General features: G+C 37.5%; 1 protein-coding gene across 3 annotated transcripts in view; it reads left to right on the top strand.

Moving 5' to 3' along the window:
* The window catches only part of LOC124554956 (WD and tetratricopeptide repeats protein 1-like), a 202316-nt gene that overhangs the window by 34859 nt on the left and 153620 nt on the right, over window positions 1–13837 (top strand). For all 3 annotated transcript variants that reach the window (XM_047128661.1, XM_047128659.1, XM_047128660.1), the window contains exon 5: window positions 6755–6942. In XM_047128661.1, coding sequence (XP_046984617.1) covers window positions 6755–6942 — 188 coding nt within the window. The remainder of the gene's footprint in view (window positions 1–6754; window positions 6943–13837) is intronic.

The following is a 13837-nucleotide window of genomic DNA, read 5'->3' as shown; positions in this document are numbered from 1 at the left end:
TCAGTTCTATTTTGTTGAACAACTCCTTTAGGTATGTCATGAGAATGTTTACTTGGGAAGTTCACACATGTTGACATACAAAACTTTGGCTGGGTGGGATTATAAATGATCTGTGTGAAGTACGGTTTGTACATTTAAGTTGACAGTCAGCATCACGTCAACTCTCTCAGTTTTGAACCTTCCAAGATGAGCTTCACATTTTCAGGAGTACTGTAAATATACATTCTATGGGCACTGGTTGCACCAGCCACAACAAAATTCTTGGGTTTTGAATAGCAAAATTTGGGTAATGCTAGTTTTAGTTGGGATGTTTATCTTAGATTACTTGATGCAACACATTCAGGTTTCCCAGCACTTGACATTTTTGTCAGTGAACCCTGAAACCATTTTCTTTGACATTAACAAAATCCTTCTTTCCATGCAAACTGCAGTTTATATCACCTGTGTTGTAGAATTCTGTGATACAGTTCACTATATGTTTGCTTAGGATAAGTCTCGGATTAGGAGTTGCTAAGATACCACATTCTGTGATGTAATTGTTCTGGTTTTCTCTCTAAATAGTGTGATGCTCCAAATTCGCTTTCAATCCTTCAAATGCTCCAACTTTTCAGAAGACATGTCAATATTTGGAGCTTCTCACTGCGTGTACTGAAATTTTCTTTCAGTTCTATTATGAGTTGAGATTTCAAATTTGTTTCATTCTCTGCATTTTCTGTTATTTATTTTGAATACTACAAACACTTTCTCAAAATTTTTATGCACGTATGTTTTCCCTCTGTCTAGTGTTTTTCACTAGTGACCCACCAAGGGGTACCACACTGTCATTTAATACAACTAAATCAATATCTGGGGCTACAGATGTGTCTGACTTGTCTGAGGAGCTACGAAGATTTGTGATTCCTGCCTGTTTCAATGTAGTTGGATCATAAACTGTTCCTAGGTTGTGCATAAATTTTTTCCTGTATCTATCACATATTTTGTGATCTGTTGCTATGCCACTGATAATATCAACTGAACAAATTTGCACTTTCCCTATTACAAATGCTTGCTACTGACCTGTTCATATTGCTCCCTGACTGTGTGTTGCTATCATGCCATATTTTTAAGAGTTGACTTGTTTTTTAGTACTTCGTCACTTTGTTGCAGTTTGCATACAGTTTGTATTGCTTTATTGTTTCACATTAATTTATATCTTGTAAACCAAATATCATCCCAACTTGAATTTTTTACTATGTTGTGTAATGTAGCATAAAAAAGCGAATATACAGGGTGATTCAAAAAGAATACCACAACTTTAAAAATGTGTATTTAATAAAAGAAAAATAATATAACCTTCTGTTATACATCGTTACAAAGAGTATTTAAAAAGGTTTTTTTTCACTCAAAAACAAGTTCAGAGATGTTCAATATGGCCCCCTCCAGACACTCGAGCAATATCAACCCGATACTCCAACTCGTTCCACACTCTCTGTAGCATATCAGGCGTAACAGTTTGGATAGCTGCTGTTATTTCTCGTTTCAAATCATCAATGGTGGCTGGGAGAGGTGGCCGAAACACCATATCCTTAACATACCCCCATAAGAAAAAATCGCAGGGGGTAAGATCAAGGCTTCTTGGAGGCCAGTGATGAAGTGCTCTGTCACGGGCTGCCTGGCGGCCGATCCATCGCCTCGTTCTCGGCCGTCCAGAACTTTTCCCTTTGCACAAACACCTATTCTCTGTAAACTGTTTATACCAATGTTTAATACACCACCTATCAGGAGGTTTAACACCATACTTCATTCTAAATGCACGCTGAACAACTGTCGTCGATTCACTTCTGCCGTACTCAATAACACAAAAAGCTTTCTGTTGAGCGGTCGCCATCTTAGCATCAACTGACGCTGACGCCTAGTCAACAGCGCCTCAAGCGAACAAATGTACAACTAAATGAAACTTTATAGCTCCCTTAATTCGCTGACAGATAGTGCTTAGCTCTGCCTTTTGTCGTTGCAGAGTTTTAAATTCCTAAAGTTGTGGTATTCTTTTTGAATCACCCTGTATATTTTCAGAAATTTTGAAGGTAACAGGTTTTGAGTTACTCAAGGTTGAAGGACAAGGCCACTGACCTGAATTATATACATTGTTGAATATGGTCATGATGGACAGAATTTGAAAGCTTATTCTTACCCCATTCTAAAATTACAGTGTTCATGGTTCTATCTCTGTTAAAACAGAAGTTACAGCCCTTTTTGTTGGCAGCGTGCATCGAATTTCCTGCACATTTTTATAACTTCAGGTGCCCATTACTTTTGTTATACTTGTGCTACTGTTATGAAATTTGGCATTTTTCGTTCTCTCAACATGTACAATGAGCACACACTATTTGATAAAAAATGGGGATGTTCGGGTTTAAAATTTTACTTTTTTGTGTTGATTTGACATTGAATTGACATTAACGTGTATGAGGAATGAATAAATGTGTTTAGAGTCTGAAGAACATTGCAAGAGATAGTGCTCGGTAGCAGCAGTACCATGGGCATCAGGGATGTTGGTGTATAGGGAAGTTGCATCAACAGTGACGAGTAGGGGTCCAGGAGGTAAAGGGGTGGGGGATTGCGGAGAGTTGATGAAGGAAGTGGTTGGTATCTTGAATGTGGGAGGCTAGATTTTGGGCAATTGGCTGGAGGGGAGGTGTTGATCAATGAGGGCCTAAATTCTTCCAGTGTGGGCATAATAATCTGCTACAATGGGCTGTTTTAAGCAGGAATTGGAGGTCATGTGGAATCACTCTGGCTGAGTTTATAGGTGGAAGAGTCACATGTAATAAAGTACAAAACTACAACTTACTGCCAGTTGTGGGAAATTTTAATGCACAGCTTGGGCGAAATAAATACAGAAACTATCAGGGAGATACATATTACATGAAGAAGTAATGAGAATGGGGTATATTGTGTCAGTTTGCTGCTAGAAATAATTTACTCATTAAGAGTATGAGTTTCCACATAAAAGAATATATCTTGGGGCAAGTCTAAATGGAGTAGTTAACCAAATGGACCATGTATCAGTAATGGAATGATATGATATGCCACATCAGGAACTGCAGGGGTCCAAACCATGATTCAGACTGCTATGCTGTAAAAGGTGTAGCAAGAGAGAAGTTAGCAGTAATACATAAAAATGAGGAAAAAAGCAAATTGGAATGTAGCAAAACTGAATGATCCTGAAATTGTAAAAGCATACCAAATAAAAGTTAATGATGTCCTGACAGCCGGCAAGGAAACAGTGGGAAATCAAGACAGGTGGAATAGGATCCAGAAAGTAGTGAGTCAGAAGACGAAGCAGTTGGGATAAGAAGAATGGAGAGAAATGAATGGTTTGATTATGAATGTAGACTAGCAATAGAACATAAAAATGCAGCAAGACTGAGAATGATACAGAGAGAGACAAGAAAAAATGTGGAGGTGTGTAAAGAATTAAGGTCTAATGCTTATAGGATATCTAAGAAAGAGAAAAAGGAATGTCTGAAAGCAAAATTTCAAGAGATTGAGGAACTAAAGGAAAAGAATGAGATGAGAAAATTTTATCATGCAATAGGAAAGATAAGAAAAAAAATTCAGCACACACAAAATGCATGTAAAAATAGAAGTGATGATATAATCAGAGAGGAACAAAAAATATTGCAGAGATGGGGAGAATACTTAAAAGATATGCTCAGTACCAACTTAGATCAGGTATTAAGAGATCCACAAGAATAGGAGGAGAGTATAGAGGCAAGAGAGGATGAAAGGGAAGAAACAAAAATACCAACACTGAAGGAGGTGGAATTGGTGATATACAAATTGAAAAATAACTGTGCACCTGGTGAAGGTTGAATTGTTCCAGAACTTATAAAATTAAGTGTTCATCTTTTACTATATGAAATACATGTATTAATAAATAACATGTGTGAAAATGAAAACATGCCTCAGGAGCCCTGCATACTGTGATACAAAAAATAGACAAGAGGAATTACAGTGATGAAATCCAGTCAGATATGTGCATATGCAGATGATATTGCAATTGTTTCAAGAAATGTAAACACCCTTAAAGAATTGTACAAAATAATGAAAGCAGAAGGAGCAAAAATTAGTGTTAACAGTAAATGAAAACAAGACCAAATACATGGTAATATCCAATTCTAAGGCAAGAACATCATATGACCTGAAGGCGTATAGTAAAAATTTTAAAGCTGTCAACTGCTTCCTTTGCTTAGGTGTACTCTTAACCAGTGATAGTAATATGAGACAGTACATTAGAGAAAGGATACAAGCAGGAGACAGTGCCTATTATGCAAATTACAGGTATTCAATAATTCTCTAGTTACAAGATCAACCAAATTAAACAGTATACTGTTTCCTTGTGCAACCAGAGATTACATATGGGTCAGAAACTTGGACAATGACAGTAGGAGATATGAACAACGTAAAGGCATTTGAAAGGAAAATCCTGTGAAAAATGTATGGCCCCATGAGAGAGGGAGTAGCTTGGAGAATGGGGTAGAAACATAAATACAAGGGAAAGATATAGTGAAATTTGTTAAATCTCAAAGGATGCACTGTTAAGGACACATGGAGAGGATGACAGGAGACAGTTGACAGGATGCCCAAACAAATACTGAAAGGCAGATTGTACTCCACCAAAAGGAAGGACTGATCAAGAACTAGTTCGCTGGACAATATGTTGGCTGACCTTTCCAAGATGGAAATGTGAGAATGGAAGAGAACAGCAGAGAACATAGATGTTTATAGGAAGATTGTTGAGGAGACTAAGGCACAACTAGGGCTGTAGTACTGAAAGAGGAGGAGGAGGAGGAGGAGAAATCACACAATTAGTAGAGGCCTTCCACCAGGTAGTCTCTGTGATTCATAATGACAGTGGTGGAATATTTGTCTGCAGGTGGGATAATTTGGTATGGATCTGTTTGGATGTCCTTTCTTCTGCTGAAAGGAAGGGACTTAGAGAAGGCTGGTGAGGCCAGGTTGGAGGTAAGGAATTCCTGGAATGTGACAAAGTGGGTTGTTAGGTGAGGGGGGTAACAATCACAGTTGGATGGTAGTGTGAAGTAGGAGAGACAGGGTTCAACATTGGGAGTAGGTTGGCTGCAGATGGAGGGATTGTTAACAAAGAAGTATTTCCATAGCAGGGATTGAAAGAACGAGAATAGGTCTTTGACATGTCCAACAACATGTCCAACATGGTTACATTTGAGTGTAGGGCTGAAGGTGAGGCCTTTGGATAGAACTGAAACTTATGTAGGGATGAGGATTTTCATGGAAAGGTTAACAACAGTGTTCTGGAATTGTTTTAGCTCTGGATTTAGTTGAGTCTTGTCAGGGAGTTTTGGAGGATGTGACAGGTTGAAATATCAGCTTGGCAGAGTCTGAGGAGGAACAAGGAGGATAGGATAGGGATTGGAGAGTGGTGCCCGAATGTGGCAGTATGATGTCAGGAGGTTGGATAACTTATGGAGATAGTATCTGGAACACTCTTCCAGGTACTGGAGAGCAAAGTATTCAGTATCAGAGATGTGGTGTATGTAGTAGGGATTGCACAGTAGCTGTATCTTGTGGAGAGAGCTGAGGTGGTTCTGGGACTCCTATGCCATGGAGATGCATTTTTGCAGTACCAGGTTTGTGAGGGACAGGGACTGACAGAATCTGAAACGGTGAAGCCATTGTGAAAAGAGGGGTTGGATCCAGAGAAAAGAATTCTTATGGTTAGGCCATTTGAGGGGGATTCCATGGTTTAAGCAGACTTTAAGGAACAGTATGTGGGACTTGGTTTTAACCAGGGAAAGGGGTACTTTTCTGAACTGGTGCAGAAAATGGGAGCAGGGGTCCGTTGTGGCAGGGATGTGTTGAAGAAATGGGAAATGATGTAGGAAATGGACAAATGCGGATATTAGGTGGTTGTGAGGGGAGCTGGATAACAGAAAGATGTTTAAAAAAATGTGTACAGACACACAAAAATATACACAAATACATAAAATAATTCAAAGATACATTATAATATACACAAACACAAAAAAGTACACACAAATGTGTGAGAATATGTAAAAATATGCACAAACAAATACATAAAAAGATGTGTGTGTGTTTTTTTTTTTCCTCAAGAAGGTTTGATTGAAAGCTGATTGTGTAACTTGACTCATCTTTACAGTGAGTAGCAATCTATCCTTTTCATAAATTGTTGATATCCCAACCTGGACTTCAACTGTTTTATTTGTGTATCGAGTGTCATATAATCATAGTGGTGGAACAAATGGATTAACTCTGTGAAAAACAGAAACAAGCAAAACCTCCATAACTTATTGTTGCATCTGATTATTTCATTGCCATATCAGCAGTGGTTTTAGTGGAATAGAAAACATTTTTGGTAGCAATACATTAAAACAGCACTAGACCAATTCTTTGCCTGAAAGTCCTGAAGACATTCAGATGTAAAATACTTATACAAACAGGGTGGGCAGTGCAGGAGACTGTAGGGGGCAACTAAAATACTGATAAAGAAAAATATTACCCGAAAACAGTTCTTATGATTATTGATAGTTGTACAGTATAAACTGCATGTGTCTGTGCAATGTGTAGCTCATTCATTATTCATGGCAAACACTTGTTAGAGCAGATTGACATGGCATATGAGATGTAGAACAGTAATCTAGAAGCTAATGATTTCTTCTTTTTTTACAGAAAGATTATATGTTAAGTGACTCATTTTTCCTTTTTCTTTTAGTTTTTACCAAAGACTAATGACAGAGTGCTTGTCACTGGTGCGGGTGACTGTTTGATTAGAGTACATGACATAACATCAAATGAGACAACACATTCTTGTAGTTGTCATACTGCAAGAGTGAAAAGAATAGCCACTGCACCATCCGTGCCCTATATGTTCTGGAGTGCTTCAGAAGATGGAACTGTGATGTAAGACTAAAACTCATACAAGTAGGCAATATTTGTGAGATGTGCTGTTTATATCCTACACTTTTCCTATTTTTTCTTTATTTAGCTTAGAAAAAACTTCGAACAAAAAAATTACAGCAGCTGTGTACACTAAAGTTAAACTTATACTTTGCTCTTATACAGTTGATGCTTTTCTTAGTTTGGTTTGATGGTCTCCAAAGCTGAAACATGTTAAATGAAATAATGTAATAAATAAAAAAAACATTAAATGATTTAAACAGCATTTACCATAAATATTTCCACGATATCTTTAACAGCTAAGTTGCCAGACTGTTGTGTGTTGGTGGTATATGCATTGCTTGTTGGAGGAAATATAATGGATCCACTTTTTATGAGCCATTTTTTTGCCCATTTAGTTTGCTATTATTAGGAAGGATTCCCTGAATTTATGATATGATGGTTTGAATTTAACATCTGTTTTCCTGTTTGTGTCATCTGGGAGTTCAATGTCATTTACCTTACAGAGTTTAGTAATATCCTGCTTAATATTGCTGCAGATTGTGTTTGTTGTGTTCATGGAATCTTTTATATTTTTCAAACACAGTGAAAAATTCTGCAGTATTGCTTGTAGTGCACCTATATGTCTTCGTTACAACCAGTTGTCTGTGTAATGTGAACGCCATCTTCTTAGCACAACATGCTTTGGTGCCAGGTGTTAGCCACCCTTTCTCTTGTCTTCCATGTATCTCTGATCTGTTGTAAAGGAAAACTGGGTTCATAGTGCTGAAGGAATATTTTTACAAAATAATTATATTTCTCATCCACACTGTGTCTTTGATCAGCTTCTTCCCATTGTTTGTCCTGTGGATATTTTGTCAGTTATTTTGTCATCAACTGCTTATTAGTGTGCTGTATGTATTTGAAAGTTGTGTCTTGAATCTGGTTTATTTTTAATTTTGAGAAGAATCTTCTCACTTTATTGTTTACAGTAGCTGACTGTTCTGTTCACAGCTATACAAAATCCACTTACTTCATTAATGGCTCTTCTTGAAGTTGATGTTTGGATGCCAGAGTCACTGTGTGGTTCATTTTAGCTCTTTTTAACCCTTTCCGACATAAATTTCAGCCTTGAAAAATTGGCACCCTATTTAATGGAAAGCAGAATACTGGTCTTAGACCAAGAGGGCATATGAATAGAGAAAAACTAGATGAATTTGCTAAATGAATTGACAAATGCTGATTAGATGTCCTCATGACAAGATATTAATAGTATATGTAGCAAAATATGCTGTCCAATTTTGTGTTAGATTGCTGAGAGTGATGGATGGTGGAGTAGAAATTAAATGCTCTTGTAATGTTTCGAATCCCCCTTTTCATTGCTGAAAACATTTCTATTTTGAGCAAAATTAAACAATCGGTTATCCAACAAAGGAAAACCACGTAGTGTGTGGGTTAAGGGTGGTGCAGTCTCCAACAATCTTGATGTTGGCAGGAAATTAACCATAGAGCTTTAGATTGTAGGTTTTTGCTAAGAAGATAAGCACCATACCATTTTATGATTTATGTGCATTTCATTTATATTTCTTGCAGATTAATACCTCTGTTACTGATCTGAGATATGATAATTTGTATTAAAGCTACGGTATGTACTTGTATATGTGCTTTCCATTAAGACATCAGATAAAACAACAGCCCTAATTTCTTGACATAGCAAGGACATAGACTTTTGCTTTCCTGTCATATGGTTACTAGCTTTTTTCCAGGGGTGGCTGCTTATGAAACCAACATTTCTTTTGTGGCTTGGGTTTAGATGCAATGGGAGCAATTGATATCCATGTATGCCAAGTGTGAACAGTGAAAAATTTTGAATTATAGTCCATTATCAGTAATGTAGCCGACAGTGATTTAACTTTAATGTTGGTCTCTAATTCAAAGACTTGCAAATTTTTCTGTTATTAAAGTAGTTTAGTTCTTGAAATTAAGTCAGTTCAGTGGGTATCCATTTTATTTCAGTCATTGTGTTTGAACGTCACTGTTTATAATCTCTCCATACTTACATCGTTGCTGATGAACAACAGTAAGGTTCATTCTTGCATAACTCACCACAATATTTCTTCAATTTTTGGTAATCACTTTATTTCCTTATCTTTCAGAAATGTGGATTCTTGAAAATATAAATTCAACTTTACGATCCCAAGAATTCATTCGGCTTTCACTGTTTCACAACACAAAGCAAATTCTGTTTCTCAATAATTCCTGTTATTTAAAATAAGTCTAGATCGCAATTATATTTATTTATTATGAGCAGTTTCGACTTAAACTAAAGTCATCTTCAGAATGTGAGCCCCCTGTGGCTGGTGCTGGTGGCTCCTGGGCTGTTCTTTCCTTTAGACGTATTTTACAGATTGACTTCCTCCAGTTAACATTATTTGTAACCTATATAAACTCTACTACCATGGCCATATTAAAGGCAGGCATCAGAATCAGAATTTCATTAGCTCATAACATACATGTCAAAGTACAGGAGACTCGTCAAGCATATAACTATAATAGGTTTTACATGAAATACAACATATATATTATCCTTCTCAAATGGTCAGGTCATGATTAAAAGAGTCATCAGTAAAGTAATAGCATTTTTGTACCAGAGTGTTATAGAATTTTCTTTTTATGAAATCAGATTCAATCTTTTGAATATTTGGCTTTTTTAACTTATTCTACAGGGTTACTACAAATGATTGAAGCGATTTCACAGCTCCACAATAACTTTATTATTTGAGATATTTTCACAATGCTTTGCACACACATACAAAAACTCAAAAAGTTTTTTTAGGCATTCACAAATGTTCGATATGTGCCCCTTTAGTGATTCGGCAGACATCAAGCCGATAATCAAGTTACTCCCACACTCGGCGCAGCATGTCCCCATCAATGAGTTCGAAAGCATCGTTGATGCGAGCTCGCAGTTCTGGCACGTTTCTTGGTAGAGGAGGTTTAAACACTGAATCTTTCACATAACCCCACAGAAAGAAATCGCATGGGGTTAAGTCGGGAGAGCATGGAGGCCATGACATGAATTGCTGATCATGATCTCCACCACGACCGATCCATCGGTTTTCCAATCTCCTGTTTAAGAAATGCCGAACATCATGATGGAAGTGCGGTGGAGCACCATCCTGTTGAAAGATGAAGTCGGCGCTGTTGGTCTCCAGTTGTGGCATGAGCCAATTTTCCAGCATGTCCAGATACACGTGTCCTGTAACGTTTTTTTCGCAGAAGAAAAAGGGGTCGTAAACTTTAAACCGTGAGATTGCACAAAACACATTAACTTTTGGTGAATAGCGAATTTGCTACATGAATGCGTGAGGATTCTCTACCGCCCAGGTTCGCACATTGTGTCTGTTCACTTCACCATTAAGAAAAAATGTTGCTTCATCACTGAAAACAAGTTTCGCACTGAATGCATCCTCTTCCATGAGCTGTTGCAACCGCGCTGAAAATTCAAAGCGTTTGACTTTGTCATCGGGAGTCAGGGCTTGTAGCAATTGTAAACGGTAAGGCTTCTGCTTTAGCCTTTTCCGTAAAATTTTCCAAACCGTTGGCTGTGGCACGTTTAGCTCCCTGCTTGCTTTATTCATCGACTTCCGCGGGCTACGTGTGAAACTTGCCCACACGCGTTCAACCGTTTCTTCGCTCACTGCAGGCCGACCCGTTGATTTCCTCTTACAGAGGCATCCCGAAGCTTTAAACTGTGCATACCATTGCCGAATGGAGTTAGCAGTCGGTGGATCTTTGTTGAACTTCGTCCTGAAGTGTCGTTGCACTGTTATGACTGACTGATGTGAGCGCATTTCAAGCACGGCATACGCTTTCTCGGCTCCTGTCGCCATTTTGTCTCACTGCGCTCGAGAGCGCCCTGGCGGCAGAAACCTGAAGTGCGGCTTCAGCCGAACAAAACTTTATGAGTTTTTCTACGTATCTGTAGTGGGTCGTGACCATATGTCAATGAATGGAGCTACAGTGAATTTATGAAATCGCTTCAATCATTTGTAATAGCCCTGTATATTTTCGTCCCCATATATTGTGGAGTCTGCGCAAAAAGATTGAGTCTATGTGTAGGAAGCATGAATCTTTCTTTGTTTCTGGTTTAATATCCCTGTCAGAAGATATTTGGAGCAAACAAATTCGGATTATTATTTGTGAAAAGAATTATTACATATAAATACAGTGAGGGAACACTTAATAGTGGCAGACAAGATTCTCTTGACTTTGCGCTACACTTGTTCCTTATAATCTTTTTCTGTAAAGTTAATATTTGTGTAAAATTGCTGGTGTTTCCCCAAAAGACCATGCCGTATCTCACTATTTCCTCGAAGTAGCAATGGTACACTATCTTTTTCGTGTCTATTACAGTGACACTGGCTATGATTGACATAGCAAATGCCAGTCTGTTCAGTTTGTTTTTTAAATAGTCTGTATGTCAAGACCATGACAGATTTCTATCCAACTGCATTCCTAAGAATTTAACACATTCTGCCTCGTTTAGTTCCAGACTTCCTTGCATAATTTGAATATCATTTATTTTTGACTGTTTTGTCTTACACTGCATAAGCTGTGTTTTTTAAATATTTAGTTCTAGGCTATTTAGATGGAACACCACATCTAGATTTTCTAGAGTTTTTATGACATTTCTGAGAATTCCTTCTGCATTTTCATATTCTATCAGTACTGATGTGTCATCAGTGAATAAAAATGAATGATGATTTATGTTTATGGGTAAGTCATTTATGTAAAAAGAAAAAACAGTATAGTGCCCAGAATTGAACCTTGTGGTGCCTACTGTGAGATAGTTCTCCATTTTGATGAATATTTTCCTTTGTGTGATGTAGTGACTACCCTTTGCTCTCTCTTTGTCAAATATCACTTACACCACTCTAAGGCACTGCTGTAATTCGGTATTTTTGCATTTTAGGTAATAATAGTGAGTGGCTCACATAGTTGAACGCTTTGGATAAGTCACAGAAGATTCCTGCAGCTTTTTGTGATTTATCAAAGGTGGAACTAACTTTATTCATGAATTTGTTAATTGCGTAAATTGTATTTTTACTTTTTTGGAAGTCATATTGATTTTTTGAGATTGTGTTAAACCTGTGACAAATATTGTGAATCTGGATTGCAACAATCATTTTAGATATTTTAGAAAACAGAGGAAGAAGGGAAATTGGACGGCATTTTCCCATATAAAGAGAGCCTTTTTTAAATAATAGTTTCACTTCCACTTAGTTTAGAATGTCTGGAAAGTAACCTCCTTCAAGTGGCTTATTAATTATTTCAGACAGTGAGTGTGCTATTATATTTGAGACTGGTTTGATGACTTTCACAAGTATTTCAGGCCATCCCATAGAATTTTATTTTTTAGGTTTAGTATAGCTTTTTCTACATGTTTTACTGTTATTTTGTCACATTTAATTATACTCTGAACACTCGGACTTGATACAAATAAATTTATGCTATCTTGATAGGAATCTGCATCTACATTGACATCACATTTTGCTACCATTATAAAAAAAATGTTAGCCTGTTATAAAAAAATTGTTAAAATTTTCTGATGTTTGAGCAGGATTTACAATTATTTTGTCTTGTATGTTTATTTAATAAATTTCCTGGTGGCTAGGATTGATTCCAGGTTCAGACTTGAAAACTGCCCAAACAACCTTGGATTTATTTCTGTGCTTGTTGATAATTTAGTATTTACCATTTTCTTTGCTGCTTGTACAGCCTTCCTAAATATTTTTTATATGATTTAACATAGTTAATGAACTCAAGACCGTTATTGGATTTCAGCTCAGTATGTAGCTGTCTCTTTCTATTGTTGTTGTTGTTGTTGTTGTTGTTGTTGTTGTTGTCGTCGTCGTCGTCGTCGTCGTCGTCTTCAGTCCAGGGACTGGTTTGATGCAGCTCTCCATGCTACTCTATCCTGTGCAAGCTTCATCTCATCTCCCAGTACCTACTGCAACCTTCGTCCTGAATCTGTTTAGTGTATTCACCTCTTGGTCTCCCTCTATGATTTTTACCCTCCACGCTGCCCTCCAATACTAAATTGGTGATCCCTTGATGCCTCAGAATATGCCCTACCAACCGATCCCTTCTTCTAGTCAAGTTGTGCCACAAATTTCTCTTATCTCCAATTCTAGTCAATACCCCCTCATTAGTTACGTGATCTACCCATCTAATCTTCAGCATTCTTCTGTAGCACCACATTTCGAAAGCTTCTATTCTCTTCTTGTCTAAACTATTTATTGTCCACGTTTCACTTCCATACATGGCTACACTCCATACGAATGCTTTCAGAAATGACGTCCTGACACTTAAATCTGTACTCAATGTTAACAAATTTCTCTTCTTCAGAAACGCTTTCCTTGCCATTGCCAGTCTACATTTTATATCTTCTCTACTTCGACCATCATCAGTTATTTTGCTCCCCAAATAGCAAAGCTCGTTTACTACTTTAAGCATCTCATTTCCTAATCTAATTCCCTCAGCATCATCTGATTTAATTTCACTACATTCCGTTATCCTCGTTTTGCTTTTGTTGATGTTCATCTTGTATCCTCCTATCAAGACACTGTCCATTCCGTTCTGCTGCTCTTCCAGGTCCTTTGCTGTCTCTGCCAGAATTACAATGTCATCGGCGAACCTCAAAAGTTTTTATTTCTTCTCCATGGATTTTAATTCCTACTCCGAATTTTTCTTTTGTTTCCTTTACTGCTTGCTCAATATACAGATTGAATAACATTGGGGCAGGCTACAACCCTGTCTCACTCCCTTACCAACCACCGCTTCCCTTTCATGCCTCTCAACTCTTATAACTGCCGTCTGGTTTCTGTACATATTGTAAATAGCCTTTTGCTCCCTG

This window comes from Schistocerca americana, chromosome X (assembly GCF_021461395.2).
Source record: "Schistocerca americana isolate TAMUIC-IGC-003095 chromosome X, iqSchAmer2.1, whole genome shotgun sequence".
Taxonomy (NCBI): Eukaryota; Metazoa; Arthropoda; class Insecta; order Orthoptera; family Acrididae; genus Schistocerca; species Schistocerca americana.
The sequence above is the reverse complement of the archived record's forward strand: the minus strand, read 5'-3'. Positions and strand labels throughout refer to the sequence as shown.